The following is a 20,558-nucleotide window of genomic DNA, read 5'->3' on the forward strand; positions in this document are numbered from 1 at the left end:
TCAGGCAAAATTTTAGGGATAAAATTTTCTTTTAAAGAGGTAGATTTGTAACACCCTAAAATTTCTAATTTCGTTATTTTGAAAAAAAAGACACAAAATATATGTCTGCTTTAGTGGTTATGTACTCTGGGTGTGTTTGGGAGGTCAGAAGTTCGAACCTTTGCTTGGGCAAATTTTGATATTTTGAACGAATTACGCCTTACTCTTGTTCAGAAGGCTTTTATTTGATTGTTGGATAAATTACATCAAAATAGGCCTGCTGGTTTAGTGGTTAAATGGTGTGTTATTATGGTGGAGGTCTTGTGTTCGAATCCCTATGCAGGTAAGGGTATTATTTCTTTTACTCAGATTTTGGGATAGAGTTGTGTAATAGGGGGATTCTGAGTAGTGGGTGTGTAGTGGGAATTAAGGGAGAAGATAAAGGGATTTTGGGGGTTATTGGGATTTTATTTTATATTTTTCCCATAACCAAATTTTGACTCTCTTTTCTAAAAAAATTCTACCGTATGTTCTTCTCCCTCTCCTCTTGCTGAAATTCTTTGAGTTTCTTCATCTTTCTCTTCTTTTTCTTCTTCTTAATTTTTCCCTAATCCATTTATTTTCCTTTGTTTTTGCATGCGGTTAGTGCTCGCTTAGTTTTGGTAAGTGTTTCCCTTCATTTTTGTCATGAATCTCTTAGTGACTAAAGTGGTAATATTTTTTCTCTATGATTTGGGAGTAGGGGAAGGCTTGGACTGGTGAATTCAGTGTTTTCGTCTTAACAATAGTTAAACGGAGGGTTATCGTTGGTGGTAAGTTGGGATTCTATTCATTCTTGGTTGCCAATTCGCTTGTAAATTTATTAAATTGATGTTTAGTATCTTGATTATAGACTTTTCAGTGCTTGGGGACTATTTTAGCATCAAACAAAATAAGGTGTGTACCCGAAACATAAAAAAAAGATTCGACGAAAAGCCAAAATTGCTTGCTAATTGGACAATAGCAGTCGGCTAACTTTGAAAAATCGCCATAAATTGTGAAAATCGAATTAAATGATGAAAAAATATGAAATTAAAGGTTATTGAGTATAGTTTCTCATAGAAGAAACGATGTAAGTAATGGAGTTGTAAATCGTGAGATAGAATAAATTTTGTGAGACAAGGTCAGAATGAATTTGGTTTCCCCTATTTTGACTTCGGAAAATCATCAAAAATTGGATAAAAATAATTAGGGGTTAAAATTTAAAATTTTAAATTATTAATGAGTCTATTTTCAATAGAAACAAATGGAAACATCATCCAAATTTTGTACTAAGAGATAATTAATTTTTAGCAAAGAAGGGATGAAGTTGTTAGACAACAGAACATGGGTAAGTTTGAAGATTTTACTGTACTTATTGGCTAAACCAAAAATTCTGAAAATTTTATGGTAGAAAGGTATTTGAGTCTAGTTTTAAAGATATCAAGCGTATCTTAATTCAGAATTCTATAGCTCAAGATATAAATAATTTAGAAACATATAAGTAAATAGTGAAAACATATATGAATAATTTGGGCCGAGTGGGGTACATAAGCATGTGAGCCCATTTTTCTGAAAAGCTCTGTAAGGTTGTACGGGTCGCCCAAGTCGATAGTGGACCTACTGTAGGGTCGGTAAGCTTTACTTAGACCCCTATATGTGTGATCCGTCTATCTGATTTCCATACCGAGCATGACTTATGATATCTGAATATATGTACTATTAATTGCATAATGGCATGACATATTTTGTATGTTGCATTGCATCGGGGTGGGTTGATGATATTTGGGGGTGATTAAATGCTAAAAATACATATTTTATGTAATTTAATTGGTCAATTTACGAGAATGTACCACTGATTTTCTCCATTTTATATTCAATTTTATACAGGGGTGCAATTTGGGGTCAAAAGAGAAAAAGAAGAAGCAATTGGACTAGATTGAAGAAAGGAGCAAAGAAGGCGGGCCAAAATAGAATTTTCTCCAAGTTGTAATTAGCTGAAATTTTATTTTGACTTAGTGGGAGATTATGTAGGGATTTTTATATCATGAAATATTTTATTTCCTTGATTTTCTATGGCTAATGGCTCTTAATTTAGCAAAGCCACTAGTATAAATAGGGGGCTACTTTGTTCATTTATTCATCAAGTCATTAATCAAGTTTTTAATTACCAAGTTTTTTTTTAAGTTTTGCATCAAGTTCTTTTTAAGCTTTTCATCAAGTTTTCAATCAAGCTTTCACCCTTTGAATATAATCTCTCATTCTTTCTCAAAATTATTTGTTGTCTTTGGTTTCTTTACTTTCAATTCATTAATTTCTAGCTTGTCACCAACCTACACTACTTACATTTTTCTTTTCCAAACATTTTTCTCATTCTGTGTAACCTAAAACTATTCCACATATTAAGCCACCCAGTTTTTACCATTTCAACATTTTTTCCATCCAACCTACTCAAGATATGACCAACTCCAATATTCCTCAAACCTTAGTTAACTAAACCTATTTTAGCTTCAGGTCGGTGTTCCGTGAGTTACGAACCCAAGCAATTCAATTCCTGATTTTTAGTTTTTATTAATTCTCCGGATTAAGAGTATGACTTCATCAACTCACAAATTCGAATCGAAACTAAGTCAAAAAAGACGTCGTTTCAGTTAGTGTGGTTAGACGTACAGTTGGAATTCCGAAAGGATCTATTGTCTAATCAATTTTCCGTGAACACATTGGCGTGCCAAGTGGGGATTGCTGTTTGGTTCCGTCAAGGGAAGTAGTAACCGGATTGAAATGTCCCACGCGGTTGAAGACATTGGTTCGAGCTAGGCTCTTCTAGAACACAAAGTTGTTGGAGTTCTAAACCACGAACGTTTCGTTGGTTGTTCGATCGGTAAGGGTTAGTTATAGGACGTTCCATAACTAATTTACACAACGAAGAGTTGGTGGCCGAGGCGTCCTTAGTAGCTATAACTAGCTTACTGGAAAAGATGAGTTCATCTAATTTTGAAGATCGGTTCAAAAACGAGGAAAAACCCGTGCCTGAAGCTGAGCTAAGTTTAATTGATTTTCCTGCAGATTTATTTAACTATTTTTATTTAATTCTTTTTAGCATTTACTTTTTACACATTTTTTTCTGTTTATTTCAGGTTTTCAATTTTTATCCTCCCCCAAATTTCTTGGGCACGACAACTGCCCAGAAACGAATCTGGTTGAGAAAGAGCAACAATTTTACGTGAACCCAGTCTCTGAGGCATCAACCCTACTCCCTATACTGCTCAAGTTTGCAAATTAGGTGTAGGATTATATTGGTGGAATTGACAACCATCAGGGGGAAGTGTCTGAAAGGCTATTAAGCCTGTTATCTGGCAGCTCAGCTGCAACCTTCTGATTATGTGCCGCATTTCGGTACAGCACGGTGTGTAGGGATGGGTGGGTTGATTTAATCCCCACATGGTTTGTAGGGTTGGATGGACATGGTGTGTAGAGGCTGGTGGGTAGGATTCAAATTTATTGTATCTGCATAATTTATCTGGTATGGGCCAAAGCCCTAATGTATTTCTGAGACTGTATCTGAACGGGTTAATGCCCAAACTGATTCTGTGATGGGCACAGGCCCTAGACTGTATCTAACTGAATACTGTTGATTATCTGTATGCATGTTTTCTGTAGGGATTACACACTAAGTTTGCAAAAACTCACCCTTTCTTTATTTAATTTCTACAGGTAATCTCCAGACTTGACGGGTCGGTGCAGTGGAGGACTCGATGGTGGCCACACATAAATTTTAGACTATTTTTTTGTTAATGCCTAGAATTTATTACTTATTTGGGGATTTTGATGTATCTTTTGGACTATGGACTGGTTGGCTTTAAATTTGGGACTTTAGACTGTTTTTTATGGATTTTTTAAAAAACTACAACTCCACAAAGCACGGATTTTTTTCGTAAATAGAAACAATTTTCCCTAAATTAATTGGTTACAAAAGCTTCCGCTAAGAGACAAGTTTTAAAGCAAATTAACTAGTTTTTTTCGAACTAAATAAAAGCTAACTTACTGTAACGATTTTTAAACTCGACAATCTTGTCTTTAAATCCCTTTCCATGTGACATCGCTAGATTCGGCCATAACGTCTAGGACGAATTTGGGGTGTAACAATTTTTCTATTTCAAATTCATGATTTTTAGCCTATTTAGATGTGGTTTCGTAAACACACGGGTAGCCACATTGGCGCGTGCTGCACATGGGCTGTTCACACGGTCGTGTGCCACCGTGAAATTAGGGTAATTTTTGGGTCACATGGATTGGGGTGTGCCACACGGTCGTGTGGCTACTATTTTGGGATTTAATCATTTTTCACACGAGCGTGTGCCTTAGACACATGGCCGTGCTTCTTAGCCACACGGGCGTGGGAGGTTGCCACACAGCCGTATCTGTACTGCTTCTCAAATTTTGCTAATTTTTGCACAATTGCACAGTGAGATAGACGGGCTACTCACACGACCATGTAACTCTTTCAAACGGGCGTGTGCCTCTTTCACACGGCCGTGTAGACCTTTCATACAGCCTAGACTCTCTCACATGACCGTGTGGCTCTATTTCTCTAATTTTTGTTCTGTGTGGTAAACTGACTCATTTTAGTTTCTGAGTAAACCAACGTTCCTTGAGGCCTCTGTAAATATGTTTGGGACTTTGTTTCAGCTTAGACTCATGTGTGTATTTTTAATTATAGGATTAAAGCTAATTGTTTGTTCATTCGTTAATATGATGTGATAAATGGAATTGGGATATTACCTAGTAATGGTATACAAGTTAATCTGATATAGAATCTAGGCGACTGAATATGTGTGTTTTTGTTTCTATATGATTATTGCATGTAGTGAAGATTTTTGCATTTGCATTAAATTTTGATTTGGTAATGAAGAGATGGAAGACTATTTTGGCAGATTAACTATAATACTTTTGTACAGTGGTTTACCACACTATATGATATGTATACCAGCTTAGCTGTATACTTCTACTTGAGTGGCTTAGTTCCACATTTGTGGTATGTAGAGTGGAAAGGCCTATATGAGCCCTATGTGATGTGCAGGGTGGATAGGCCTACTAAGGACCAATTATGGTGTGTAGGGTGGTTGTGGTGTTTGGTTTGTGGGGGTGGGATTTTTACTGGTTGCCTTCATTTTGCATCAAAGTATATGTTTTATTGTGTGAACGTTGGGATATTTGTGTAATATAATGCGATTAAATAACATGTGTATAGGGAGCATTGTATTCGTGTTTTTTATGTTAATGGAAAATTTTCGTATATCTGACTATTGGTTTGAGATTTTCGTATGTTGTCTGTATATTTGTTTAGCTCTTTGCCTTTTGCCATTTACTTTTCTTTTGGACTCACACTGAGCTCATGTAGCTCACTCCCCCTTAGTTTCTCTTCCTTTCAGCTAATTCACATAGCTAGGCCTCAGATTCAACAAAGCGGAGATCTCAGAGTTTCTTTGATTGGTTTTATTTCAAATTAATGTTGTTATAAATTATTCAATTTATGCAAATTTATTTTTGCAAATAAATCTAAATGCACTATGGTATGTGGATTTCTGAGATAATTTGATTTAAGTTTTGATTGTCGTTTTACTTTGATACAATGCAAATTGTTCAAATATTCAGTACTAGTTTATGTTTTGCTTTTAAACGCATGATACCATTTTTACGCTGCAAATACCTTTTGTAATGCTAGTCTTTAAGTTTTTCAAATCTGATTTGATTATAAAATCAGCGTATAAATTATTAAACGATTTAGCTCAAATTAAGCAAACTGTATTCGGACTGAGTTTTAAACCTTTGTCTTGTAAATTGTTTTAGGATCACTTCGGTGGTCAATGTAACCTTCCAAACCCAGTCTAAACTTTTAGGCTAGGTTTTGGGGTGTGACAGGGTTAATATATATATGATATATATTAAATATATTGAAAATTTTAATAACTTATGTTAGAATAATTAAATAGAAAATGAAAAGAAATGATTAAAATAAAAGAACCAAATGACTTAGTGGGGAGAGAAGAAAGGAAAAAAAATTGAAAAGCTTTATTGTTCTTGCATGCCGATTTTGAGAGGGAGAAAAAGAAGCATTTGATCATTTATTTTACCTTAGAAGCTCAAATTGGTTAGTAAATTTTAGTTCTTTTTTTCATAAATTTTATGTTTTTGGAACCTTGAGATCATAAATTGGATTGTCCATGTTGGAATTTTTAGAGTTGTTAATGTTGTGGAAAATGCCATCTTTTAGAAAATTTAAGTGTTGATGTTACTTTGATAGATTTTTGAAGTTTATAGTGAAGTGGGATGATTTATAAAATCAATTCATAAAAGTGTACATTGTGAATTAATTTGTAGGAAAATTTGAAATGTGGGGGGGTTAAATTGTTAATTTTGTGAAGCCTAGGGACTTTTTGGGGGATTATTCTTTGTGCTGGAAATTTTAGGGATTGATAATAAATTTTATGTATTTTTGGTTAGTTATGGAAATTAGATGAAAGTGTGATTAAGTTAATGTTGGTGTTAATGACTGAGTTGTGTAATTATCAATTGTTGAGGGTAAAAGTATAAATTATGATCTAAAGTTAATTGATTTAATTAAAAATAAGGTATGGTATTCAAATTAAGTAATGAAATTAAATTGTTAGTTTAGATCAAGAGAAGAGTACGTATGGTATCAACCGTGGGAAGGAAAAGATCACTTAGTAGATGTCTCCAATTCGTAGCATCCGTCGTAATTCTGTAAGTTTGTAATCCTTGAACTCGCACTTTATAAAATTGTTTTAATTAATCTAGTTACTACTTGATGTCTTATTATATCCCTAATGTCATTGTTAATTCAATTGAATGGAAGTTTATGGATGTATATGTTAATTCAATTCAATTCAATGGAAGTTATGGAAGTATATGTATTTATATAAAATGTGATATTGAGTGATGAAAAATGATATTATGGAATTGCAAATGACAACTATCATCAGTTATCTGACTAGCGCTGGGTACAATAATTTGTCGACTTGTTCGACTAGTGTTAGGCACAACTATTTCATCAGTTATCCAACTAGCACTAGGCGCAATAATTTGTCGATTGGTGCGACTAGTGCTGGGCACACCAAGAATCTTGTCGAGTTAAATGACTAGCGTTGGAGGCAAAACCTTATTCATGATCTAACCGTTAGGCACTGAGTGCCATTTGTTGGGTTATATATTTTGGTAAGGTATAATAATTCATGAGATGACTAATATGTTGTGAAATGTAAACTTCTGGTTAATAGTTGAAAGTGGGATCTATTGAGATCATTAGTTGCTTATTATTTGAATTTTTATTTGACTACAGGTTAGGTATTATTGTTGTTATACGTCTCAGCATCCACGACAAATCATGTACTCAAAGTTGGTGATGTATTTCTTTTTGAGTATTGGCATGTACCTAGGATGTCAATATTAAGATAATGTCCTTTTGTTTAGTAAATCCTAGGGGATTAGTCTTATAAGTTCTAAGTCATTGTAAATAAATGTTTGGAGTTGTTATGTATATGCTTTCACTTAGTGTTGCTTTAATGATTTGGTCATTTTGGTATTATACTTGAGGTGCTTTATTAGTAAATGAAGAAAGTTTATTCATTGAGCCTTTTTGGTTGATAATTGGTTGGGAGTGATTAGTATAGGCATGCATTTACAATACTCAATTATTTGAATGTTTGAACTTTATTTGAGGTACCTATGAATGGTATATTGGTTGTTGATGAATGAATTAAATGTGGTGTCAATGAGGGTACATTGGTTACGCACTTAAGATGGTTGTTTTGGTATGTTTTTGAGCATGTTCAATTGTGTTTTGATGTTGTTTAGGTCCATTTTAAAGTATACTTTCGTAGTATGAATGGTTATGCATGTAATGAATTTGAAATGACTTCGTTTTAGGTAAAATTAGGTCCACACGGCCTGAGACACAAGTGTGTGACTCAGCCGTGTGAGACACACGGCCTGGCAACACAGCTGTGTGTCATCTGATGATTTTTCTTATGTTGCAAGTTAGTCAGTTACACGGCCTAACACACGGGTGTGTGGGGCAACTCAGAGAGTTATACGGTCTGGCACATGGGCGTGTGACATGGCCGTGTGACCCTACCAGAGAGTTATACGAGTGAGGTCATGGTCTGGGACACGACCATGTGTCTCTAGTTCGAAGGTTACACGGCCTGAGATACGGGCGTGTGTCTCAGCCATGTAAGGTACACGGCCTGGCCACACGACCACGTGACCCCTGTTTTGCGAATTCTTGCATGTTTTTCTAAACTTCCCAAACTGTTTCAAATTGGTCCCAATTTACTTCTAAGGTATTTTTAGGGCTACGAAGGCTCGATTTAGGGACAGTATGTACAATATGATTGATTTACAATGTAATTATATTATTGAATGCAATTAAGTTTAAATGTTTTCAATTTTATGGTAATGCTCCGTAACCCTAATCTAACGACGGATACAGGTTAGGGGTGTTTCAAGGACTCACCAAATTAAGGACCAAATGTTTGGAAGCTTCAAAGGTTTTCTTTCTTTTACTTACGACAAGTTGAAGAAGATGAAAAAGATATCATCTTTTACCCAAAATTTGTCTTATATTTTTTAATTAAACCATTAATTACTTAATTAACTTACCTAAACTTAATCACCATTAATCAATTATAAGTGGAATCTTTTATTGTTTTCCACTAACACACATTAGAAAATGGTTTAATTTCTATTTTGGTCGTTTCACTAGTTGTAATTTAAGTCCCTAAATATTTGTTTAATTAAAAACCTATAGCAATAAGACTTTTACAATTTAGTCCTTGCACCCTAATTAAGAAATTAATAGACAAAATTGAAAGACCAAATGTAACACCCCTCACCCGTCTTCATCACCAAATTAGGGTTACAGGATGCTACCACACATAACAAAATAAAATCATGCTATATCAATTCAAATTTTACTAAACGATAATCATTCATCAATCATTTAATAAAAATGTGTTAATCATACATTATCAGGGTTAAATTGAGCTTACGGAAGCTCTAAAATAGTTCAGAACAAAACAAGGACTAATTTGAAACATTTCTGAAAGTGTGGTAGAAATCCAAAACAAGGATTACACGGGCATGTGGCCAAGTCGTATGACAGGCTGAGGCTGTGTAGAGTTGAACCACACAGTCGTGTTCCCAAACCATGTAATAGACTAATGCCATGTAATCCAGGGTCACACAGCCGTGTAACTCACTATGGTCGTGTGAACCTAATTGTCATCTTAATCAACAAACCACATGGTCGTGCCATCTACCCGTGTATGGAACACGCCCGTGTAGCAGGTTATGTGTACCTATATGATGTGTAATGAAACTAACTAAAACTTCACTAACGCAAGTGCACCTATCAATTAATAGTATAGCTACGGTAAGAACCGATATTGTTCCCACGAAGACTAAAAGTACTAGTAATTACCGTCTTTCTACTATTTAATCGAATAATTCAAGTGATTGATTAAAAACTAAAATTAACTAAATTAATTAACTGACGAACACGAAGAAGAACAAATCATGAAAATAAACGATTAACAACCAAGAAATGAAACAATACCTAGGAAAGAATCTACATTGGTTTTATTTGTCACTATCTATTTAAATTATGCAATTTCTTTATTTAGTATCTTGATCGGTAGAAATCTATAAATTATGCTAATATCTCTTTCGAGCATAAGAGCAACTACCTCTAGGTTGATTAATTGAAATTTTTTCTAATTAAAACCCTTATAATCATATTAACTCGTACTATGGATTCCCCTATTAGATTTGACTCTAATCCGATAGATTTATGTTGTCCTATTTCTAGGATTACATGTAACTCCACTCAATTACATAATACCTACTCTTAAACAAGGTCTATTAAACCACCGAATTAAGCACATCAAACATGGATCAATAATCTAGAAATATTAAACAAAGAATTAAGCAATAATAATTGAGAATAATAAACTAAGTCTTTATTACGTAAAATAAAAATCAAATGACTGAACCCATCATATGGTTCATCTCCCCTAGGTACTTAGAAAATTAGTTCATGCTTGAAAATAAAAACATCCCAAAGATAGTATAACCGAAAGATATAAAGAAACTTATGATAATCTCCTAAGAAATCAACTAAAAATATTCAATCTTGATGGAAATATACTTCAAAGTCGGCTTAAATGGTGTTTTTCAAGTTTTTTTCTTGAATATTATATGACGACTCACTCGTATCTTCTTATTTTTGTCCTATATACGTCTTAAAATGACTGAAAAACCTAAAAATCGCAATTTTCCATTCTTCGGTGTGAAATCCTGTGATATCGACACGGCCTACCACACGCTTGTGTGGGTTACATGATCGTGTGGCCAAGCCGTGTGGAATGATCTGGCCCATGTGGCTCCTGCAGCTTGCTTTGACGCTCCAGTTTTCATTACTTTAGCTCCCAAGTGCTCTATTAAGCATCAAAACAGGAATTTAAAGGATTAAGAGCATAAAATTCACAATTAACATTGGATAATCACCCAAAAATGCATTAAGAATGAGGTTAAAACATGTTACTTTTAGCACTTAACACTATAAGTGCCTTTTCAATCAAGTTATACATCCTTAAGTTCATTACCTTACAAGAAATAATTGAATTATACTTCAAACTATTCAAATACATAAAAAAACCAAACCACAACTCAAATCACCCAACCTAAGTGTCTAACCATTGTACCAATATGGCACCATCACAACCAATTCAAAATATACAACCTAACCATTTATACAAGCATATATTTAAACACCAATGTGCATTTTACCATAAATACCTTTCAAACCATACCTTTCTATCAACTTAAAACATATCTAACTTTTACCAAAGTAAACCATACACAAAACTCAATCATACCATTACTTTAGTACCTATTAAAGTTTACCATATCCAAGCAACAATTTATGAATATAATTGCATATATACAATAATTAACTAACACATATACTTAATATTTCATCCAAGTGTAACACCTTGAATTTTGGGGTTAGAAGTTTGAGTTTTGAGGTTAGGGCCAGTGAGTAGGTTGTGCTATTGTGTTTAGTTGCTCGTTTAAGTGACAGAATGGGTCTGCTAGTCTGGTAGTTAGTTATGTGTTAGTGTATCTCTAGGATGCGTGTTCAAATCTTTGTGTGTGCATTTTGGAGAAATTTTTTATTTTGTTAAATAGTAGACTTGTTTTAAGTCTAAAAATAATTATTTAGTTTTATTTTTTTTAGTTTATTATTTTTGGTTGTTGCTTTTCTTTTCACATTCTCTCACTCTTTTTGATTTTTTCTTTTATTTTTCTTTTGCTTTTTCTTCTATTGGGAAACAATTTTGCTTGTGGATTTCGGAGAGCTTCGCTCCTTTGTCATCGAGTCAGTGTCTAGATTTCATTGATCGCGAATTAAGTGTGGGATTCAAACCTTATCTAATTTATTTACGATTTATTTTTTCAGCATTTCTTGAGTGTGCTCTAAACCGTTGATTTTAGGTATTTAGTTGTTGAGGAAATATGGGGAATACTACGTTTCTGATATATTTTTGTTATTGCTAAGGTTGGGGACTAATTTGATGGCTAAAATGACGATTTTAGTTTGTTCTGATGTGGTTTCATGACCACATGGGTGGCCACATAGCGTGTTCCTGTTCACATGGCTGTGTGAAATTAGGAATTAGGGTTTTCGGGTAGGATTAGGTGCCACACGGCCTGGCCACATAGCCGTGTGCCTGATTTGGAGAAATTAGTCAATTTTTGCATGACCGTGTCCCCTGGCCACACGGATGTTTGTGTTTTGGAATTAGGGATTTAGTGATTTGATGCCACACGACCTAGCTACATGGTCCCGTGGCTAATTTAAAGACTTAGGGATCCCACACGGGAATGTGTTTTGGATACACGGACATATCTGGTGGGCATACGGGCATGTGAGACCCTCACACGGCCGTGTCTACCCTGTACTCTATTTTAGCACAAATGGACAGAGAGTTACATGGCCTGTTCACATGATTATGTCCCTGGCTTACACAAGCATGTGCCTCAGCTACACGACCGTGTGCCTCCTCCCACACGAGCGTGTTGGATTTTGCACATAGCCAGAGCACACGGCCGTGTGGCCCTAAGCCAGCAATTTTAGTTCTGTGTATGTTTTTATCTAAAATGTGTCTGTGTGTTCTGACCATTGACTAGGCTTTAGTGAGGGTAGTTAGGACTTTGATCTGAGATTTGGCTTATGTGTTATTTCTGACTGTTGTGTGAGATATCTGATTCTGAACCCAGTTAGCTAGGTGTGTGTATACTTGTTTCTGTCTGACTATTTGTTGATGTGTTCATTGTTTATGTGAGGTTGTAAGCATACATGCACTTGTATAAAGTAATTTTTGGGTTGGTTGTAAAGAGAAGGAAGACTGATTCTTATTTGATCTGGCAGTTTAATTGCAACTTATCGGTACAGCGGTTTACCGTACTATACCACATGTACACAAGCCTTGTTACATAGTATTATCTAATCTAGCAGTTTAAACTGCAACATGTCTGTACAGCGGTTTACCGTAATGCACTGTACTGCATTTACGCCAGCCTTGCTGCATATTATTATCTGCGTAGCTTAGTCCACATGCATGGTGTGTAGGGTTAGATGGGCCTTTCAAGGTCCTATATGGTGTGTTTGTTTAGATGAGCTTAAACAACTCTTTTGGGGTGTGATTGGGGGACAGAGAGATATTTTGGCTAGATGGGTGGGTTTTCATTACTTGTTTGCATTCATACGAATCTTTCTGAGTGACTGGGTGTAAGATTATTTGACTATATTCTGTCTGATTGAATAACACTTGTGACTGAGTCTCTGTGTATGACATGGTGTACTTGAATTTTTACGTTCTGTGGGGACGTTGGTTCCAAGTTTACTTTCTGATTCTATGTATATCTGTAAGTATGTTTCGCTATAGATTGGTATTTGTAATTCGATTTTCAGTCACGTGTCGAACTCACACTGAGCTCGTGTAGCTCACCCCCTTAGTGTTTCCCCTTTCATGTACACTTCCATTTTCTATAGCTTGGACTTGGCATGCTGGAGGTCTCGGACCGTCACGTTTTAGAATCTACTTTAAAAGTATTTTCATAAATTCCGCATTTATAAATGAACGGTTTGAATTGTAAGTTTTATATTGATTACTTGGTACGAAATGTTGTGTTATACGCACGTAAACGTCTTTTGGACTAAAATTTTTATAATATCGGGATTTTACAATTGAGAGTTTTACGTAACTTAAATACCGTTTGTTTTCTAGCTGGTTATACTAAAATTTTTCCTTCGATCACTTCGGTGATCAATGTAACATCTGAGATTCGGTCTAAACTTCTAGGTCGAGTTTTGGGGCATTACACCAAGCTTAACCATTTCCAAACAATCTCATAATCTAAGATCAAACATACCATTTCCAAACATGCTTTCAACATTTACCACATATGCATACCAGGGTAATCTTTAAATTCAACCTATTACATGATAACATTAAAAGTACATTACAACTTTGACTTAGAACTTCAAAACCATCAATCCAAGATAGCCTATATACATGCCATCGAAGTGTAAACAGAGGCACTGAAGTGCAGTCCCACACAAGCGGGCATTCTAACCCTATTGGCATGTCAATCTTATCCAAATCATTTACTATGTTCAAACGAGCATTTTAACAGAATTCATATCACTTATAAATCAGAACATTCCCATGTTATCAATACACATACTGTAAACAAATCATGTTCATTCAGAAATACGTATGCATCATATTTCAGTAGTATTTAACAATTCCCAATTTAGTCATTTCTCACCTTAGCAATTATTTATAGTATTCCAATGTCAACTTATAATATCTCCAACATATGTATATATAAACATAATTCAACAACAACCAATATATATAAATTATTTTCAATACACTGTGAACTTATCTAATATATTCGGCTAATGAGCTGATTCGTAGGGACTATTTTGTAATTTTCCCTTTTCCCTGATTTTCCTTCGTACGGTTCAATCCTTGATCTATATAATAGTTAAATTCACTTTATTAAATTCAATTACATTAACATGCTCAATTATATGTATATGACCTTTTAATTTTATTTTACAAATTTTCCCTGAACTTTTACACTTTATTCAATCCCTAAAACCAAAACTAATAAAATTTTTACATTTAATCCCCATTGCTTAAAACCGATTATACAATCATCCCAAACCAACCTTCAAATGCTAAAAATTTATAGAATTTCCAAGCTAAGATTAACTTATTTTCATATTATCCCTAAGTTCAAACCAACAAAAATTCTTTTACAAAATAGTCCTAATTAACAACCAAACTTGTAAATCTTTCATTTAACCACATGAAAACCTAAAATTCATTAATGGCAAGTCCCAAAACCTTTAACAATTTTACGAAATAGTCTTCGGGTTAGCTAGATTAAACTACAACGATCTCAAAAACATAAAATTTATTAAAAACGAGTAAAAAAATCACTTACATGCAATAGCATCTAGCTTGAATGAAGCTTTGGTTCTCAAATAATGGTGGTTTCGGTGGAACAAAAGAAAATAAGAAGGAGATGATATCTTTGGGTATATTTTAACTAATGTTTATTATTTTAATTACTTAATTTAATATTATTTTATCTAAATAATAACAACATTTAAGAAGTTTAAATTTACCTTTTAAATCCTTAAACCCACAATGATCATGCATTAGCTAATAAAATCAATAGTACTTAACTATTACGTCTTTTATGATTTAGTCTTTTTTTCTTTAATTAACTATTCATTCCTTAAAATTACTAGACCGGGACTTAATTTAATTCTATAATTAACTTGTAAATATCATAAAATAACATTTACTAACTCGGTTATCGAAAATCGGGGTTTCAAAATCACCGTTTCGTACCACTGAAAAATGGGATGTTACACCAAACTTTAATATTCTATGATACTAACTCCATAAATATCGTATTTTAATATTTATGGACTCGATTTATAAAAATAGCGTTCTGAAATCGCATTTTTCAGCACCATTGAAAATCGGGTTGTTACACCATCTCAAGATATTGGGCACTCATTTAATATTTCATGTTTGGGCAAAATATTAAGTTGTAAGTGATATCTTATTATAGTAACCAAATACTAACAATAAGAACATGTCGGACAATAAATCTTCCATTTATTACTCACATGTAAAACATAATAATTGTCACATGTTTATTACCACAGTTGTGCATGTAATTTTGTTAGATATTAACCTTCCATTGGGCTGATCAATATTAATATGGCTTAAGTTTCATGCATACAACCTTGTATATTTTATAAAAAAATAATTTAAATAACAGAGCTCACTTTGACAATTTATTATATCAATTAAGACATTTGAAAAAATATATATAAATATATAAATATTCAAATATAAAACTTCCATATCAATCAAAGGTCAAAATTAAAAAATTTTATTGCGCTATAAATTCCAAAATAACCAAAAATAAATATATATATATATATAATGACTTTTTTGACCCTCCAAATTAAAAAAAAAATTATTTTAACTGTCCATTTAAATTTTTGCATTTTTTAGCCTTTGAACTTACATTTCTTTTATCAAACTACCCCAAAATGGATGAAAAGTTACCATTTGAACTTGCCTTTTGTTAGCTTGCATTTTTATTGCACAGATTCCAAAAATAAAATGCATAATAACTTTTTTGGCCCTCCAAATTTATCAAAAAAATCATTTTAGCTCTCTATTTAAATTTTCGTCTCTTTTAATCCTTTAACTTATATTTTTTTTATCAATAAGTTGTTTACTTATATATTAGTATGACGCATTAGATGTTATAAATTTATATATTTTAAATGTGTTTATGGATATTAAATTGATGTATGTTGGACTGGAGTCGTAATGTTTATGTCTAAGTTTGATGAGTTGTTCCTTAGAAAGAGTTAGAACGTGCATTATTTTTTCTTGCTATTTTTTCTTTTGTTTCTTTAAACCATTTTTCTCGTTTTTAAATCTTTCGACTCTTTCTTTTTTTACTTTTCTTTTTCTTTTTAAATTCCTTTTTTTCTTTTTTAATAAATAATAATAAATAATAAATTTAAAACAATCAATGAAAAATATTAAAATTAGCAATATTAAAAATATTTTCTTAAAAAACAATATTAGAAGAGTTATAATTGAATGTCAAAGACATCTCTTTTTAAAATAAAATAATCTTGATGTTTTTATTTATATATTTCTATGGATTTTTTAAATTATAATTATATATACTACAGTACAAATTGCATAAAAATTGAATAGAGATGGAAAAATAACCTAAAATGCTTCTATTCTAGAATAATTAAACAATATGATATAACTTTTTTTATTTATAAAAAAAATATGTTCTGACTTTTTCATATAGGTATGCTTTGCTATGAATAGACATTCTGAAGAAACTTGAGTTTAATTTTATTATAGAAAAGAGTTTTTTTGTTTTGACAAGAAAATTTTTATTTTGCAATTTATTTGATAAGATTTTAATCGGTAGAAGCAAAAAATAAAATTATCACCAAATCATTACATTTTAACTATATACGCCAACAACCTTACCTAGAGTTGATAGACCCAATCTTACTGGTTTACACATGAAGTGCATTGATAATGAAAAACACGACCCCAAAACCATACATGTGTAATAGGCCTTTCGATTTGGAATCTTGCTCAATTTTTATCTTCAATTAAACAAATAGTTATGATGGGTGGATGCGGTTGGTGGAGAAACCACAAACTATAAATTGAGTGAAAAGATAAGCTACTCAAGGCCTTTCTGTTTTATTTTTCCATAATAATATTTTACAAATAGTCTGCCATGCATGGCACTGATATGATATTGAAGGCCTTAATTTGAAGACACACTTTCTTTTATATCTACTGGCTATCAAATTTAGTATAGCTATAGTAGTAGTACAAGCAGACAATACAGTATTACTTAGTTTTGATAGCCTTAATTACCACCACAGTTATGGTTCTAACTCAAATGATGCCTTCACTGTGAAGGGATCAATTTCAACCGATGCAATGTACCCAAACTTTGAAACTTTAAATTTTTGTTTTCCTCTTTTATCAAGATTGGTTTTGATTTGCCCCCAGTGAATAGGTTGTTGCTGGATATCAGTAAACACCTGCAGCAAATCATAGATTAATCGATGATACAAACACATTTTAATTAAGTACTGCATAGTAAGAATGAACTGAATGCAATATATATATATACCTTGCTCTCTCCAAGTAGTGGGTTGCTCCAGGCAATAACCCACCTAGTTCCATCACGTCGCCTGTACACAAGACCAACAATTGAACCAGAAAATTCACCCTCATCAGCATCATGTGTAAACTCACCATTATCTCCATCTTGAATGGTTTCAGGGAATTCCGTATAATGAGAGCCTTGCCAAACTTTCTTGTCAGTCAGGGTTAGAGTTTGGCTGGAAGAGTTCCAAAGCTTCCCCGTTGTGCTTTTTTGGACTCTCTTCAACATTTGAAAACTAGCCATGGTAGACTTGTATGTGTTTTTGGTTTGGTTGCGTTATGCTTCGAATATTGCAGTATGCACCCACTTATATACTAGTTTACCCCATGCATTATCCATAACAACAAAGTTAAATGTCCATGATTTTTTTTGATAAATTTATGAACTTTTTTATTTATATAATTTTTGTATAATAAATTTGTAATACAAAAATAAAATTATTACGGACTGAAACCATAACTCACATCACATAAATAGATAAATAATAAATTTAACCAACGTATTACTTAAAAATATAATAATATAATAATAAGTCGCCCCTAACTTAAAATTGCCCATCATATGAATTTTAATTTCCAAAAATCCTTTAATCGTAATTATATATATTTAAAAATATACATTTATAAGTATCAGTCGAATAAAATTCATTTGCCAACTAGTACCAGTTAGTTGTATTTATAAAACTCCACCTACCTCATAAGAATCTTTAAGCCTATAAAATTAGGAAATATAGTTTAAAGAAAACTGTTTGAATAATTATCTTTAATTCTATAATGGGTAGATGACGTATTCTATAATAGTGTTCTTTGTTTATTAAAATTTTAGATGGTATAGAAAGATAACTGTTATACACTTATAATAATATATGAAATATTTTATGTAATAATATTTGAGATTTTGATCATATTTAAATTTTTTTTTAAAAATTTTAATTTAATAAAAACTATAATATTTTACTAATACATTTTATAAAAAAATATATCTTGAAATAAAAGAAATATTTACGTAACAAAATATGATATTATAATAAATCTAAATTTAACAGAACAATCTTAATTATTTCAACAATCAAACTTATATTTTTTAAACTGAAAAATTGAGGAACTAAATTTCAAATGTAAAAAAAAAAACAAAAAACTTAAAGCATATTTTAATCATATATTAATTACTTAAAAATATTTGAAATTTATATTTTATATATTATTAATAAATTATTTTTATACATTTATTGAAATACTCAAATTTAAATTAAAATTTCCAAAATCATTTTTTCACGCCATTTTTCAAACCTTAACAAATTATGTCACATTCATTACGTCACACGAGTGGAATAACCGATGGCTACTTAAATAGTCACCAAGGGGTGTTCGAATCTTGAATGTGTAAAAGCCCCCCCAACATGAAAGCATAAAAAAAGAAGGCATAAGAATACTTGTTTAAGTTGAATTAATGTTAGATGATGAAAGTTCACATGGATTGGTCTGGACAATAAACGAAGACTTGATAGATTTTTACCGGAGGAAGAATGACTGGTTCAATTGAAAGACTTACAACAATAAGGACTAAACAGAACGATATCGGATGACATACAAGTTTTGTTGGTAAATGAAACAATCGACTGGGGATCAAGACCATTCAAGTTGGTTAATGCATGGTTTAAAAAAGAAAATTGTAAGAGATTAATTGAAAAGGGAGGGTTGGGATTGGGTAGTTTAAAAGGGCAAATAAAAGTAAAATTGTGAGAACTCAATGGAGCTCTCAAGAAATGGAATGTGGATGCTGACAATATTTTGAAAAAAAAAGAATTATCGAAAGCGAAGATAAGACAAAGGAGATTGATAAAGTTAAAGAACATAGAAAATTGACCGAGCAGCAAACGGAGGAATTAAAAAAGTTAAACGTCGAACTTTGAGAAGTAACTAAATTTAAAGAATCTATTTGATGTCAAAAATAAAAAAATGACATGAATAAAAGAAAGGGATGCTAATTGTGCTTTTTTTTCCATAGAGCAGTTAAAATCAAAGCTAAAAAAAAAAAAGGGTGTATAGCTTTGAAATATTCGAACTTAAATTAAAATTTCCAAAATCATTTTTCCACAAAGCATTTTTTAAACCTTATCATCAAATTATGTCACATTCATTACGTCACACTAGTGGGATAACCATAACTACTTAAATAGTCACCAAGTAGTATGAAAGCATAAAAAAAAAAGCATAAGAATACTCTTAAAAGACAAAAAAAAAAAAAAGCAAAAGAATACGTGTTTATGTTAAATTAATGTTAGATGATGTTCCCTTAAGATAATGTTTTGGAAAAATAAATTCTTCTTTTTTTGCTTAGTCAAGGTAAAATAAAGTAAATTAAGAAAGACGTTAATAGGATTACAACATACTACCAAAGGCAAAAATTCTCCACTCAAATAATACTAAAAGGTACTAAACAATATTCACCACTAGGCCTTAAAAAAAAATCTCAATATACCTGCTTTCGCTAATAATTTGTAATATCAAATTTTGATATGTTAGTAATTCATACTAATTTTTCTGTTTAAAATATTTTTATATTGTTATTACATTGATACATTATTTAGTGAAAGTATTATTTTTAGGCTATATATATGAGTTGAAAATTGACAGTTTCGATGAATGGAATATAATAAATTTCACCTCATCCGTGCATATGTATCATGAGTTAGTAAGAAATTAATTCAATTGGTAATATTTAAACACTCCTATGACTTATTTTTAATAGAAAGAATGAAAAATTGTCGCTTATTTTGAAGAGATGTTATATTTTTACAAAAGTTATTACTCATATTTCTAATTTCAAGTTTAAAATTTTATTAATTATTCTTTATTTTATATCTAACATTGTAATACATATGTAATAAATAAACTTTGTGGAGTATGCCTCATATTTTTGGCTGAAATAGAGTTGATGTCCCGATGAGGAAGAGGCGTCGTCCCAACGACGCAACCACTGACATCCCAACGAGAAGGGATGTCTCGTCCCGACGACGCAATGAAGGGCGTCACGACGAGGCGAATTGTTATGCAATTATCTCGATTTTCTTCTTTAAGTCAAATTTTGATTATTTGTACTAGTCGAACTCTGATTAGTGTAAGTTATTTTAAATTTATTTGAACTATGGA

At 32.2% G+C, this 20,558-nt stretch overlaps 1 protein-coding gene across 1 annotated transcript; it reads right to left on the reverse strand.

The window, feature by feature from the left end:
- Positions 1-16,909: 16,909 nt before the first annotated feature.
- LOC121217932 (uncharacterized) lies at positions 16,910-17,708 on the reverse strand. The gene is made up of 2 exons (XM_041094622.1): positions 17,371-17,708; positions 16,910-17,278 (listed from the first exon to the last, which is right to left on the reverse strand). Exons 1-2 carry the CDS (start codon positions 17,647-17,649, stop codon positions 17,117-17,119), a joined length of 441 nt encoding a protein of 146 aa, XP_040950556.1. The 5' UTR covers positions 17,650-17,708; the 3' UTR covers positions 16,910-17,116.
- Between the last annotated feature and the right edge of the window lie 2,850 nt (positions 17,709-20,558).

The sequence above is a fragment of the Gossypium hirsutum genome, chromosome D05 (assembly GCF_007990345.1).
Source record: "Gossypium hirsutum isolate 1008001.06 chromosome D05, Gossypium_hirsutum_v2.1, whole genome shotgun sequence".
In the NCBI taxonomy this organism is placed as follows: domain Eukaryota; kingdom Viridiplantae; phylum Streptophyta; class Magnoliopsida; order Malvales; family Malvaceae; genus Gossypium; species Gossypium hirsutum.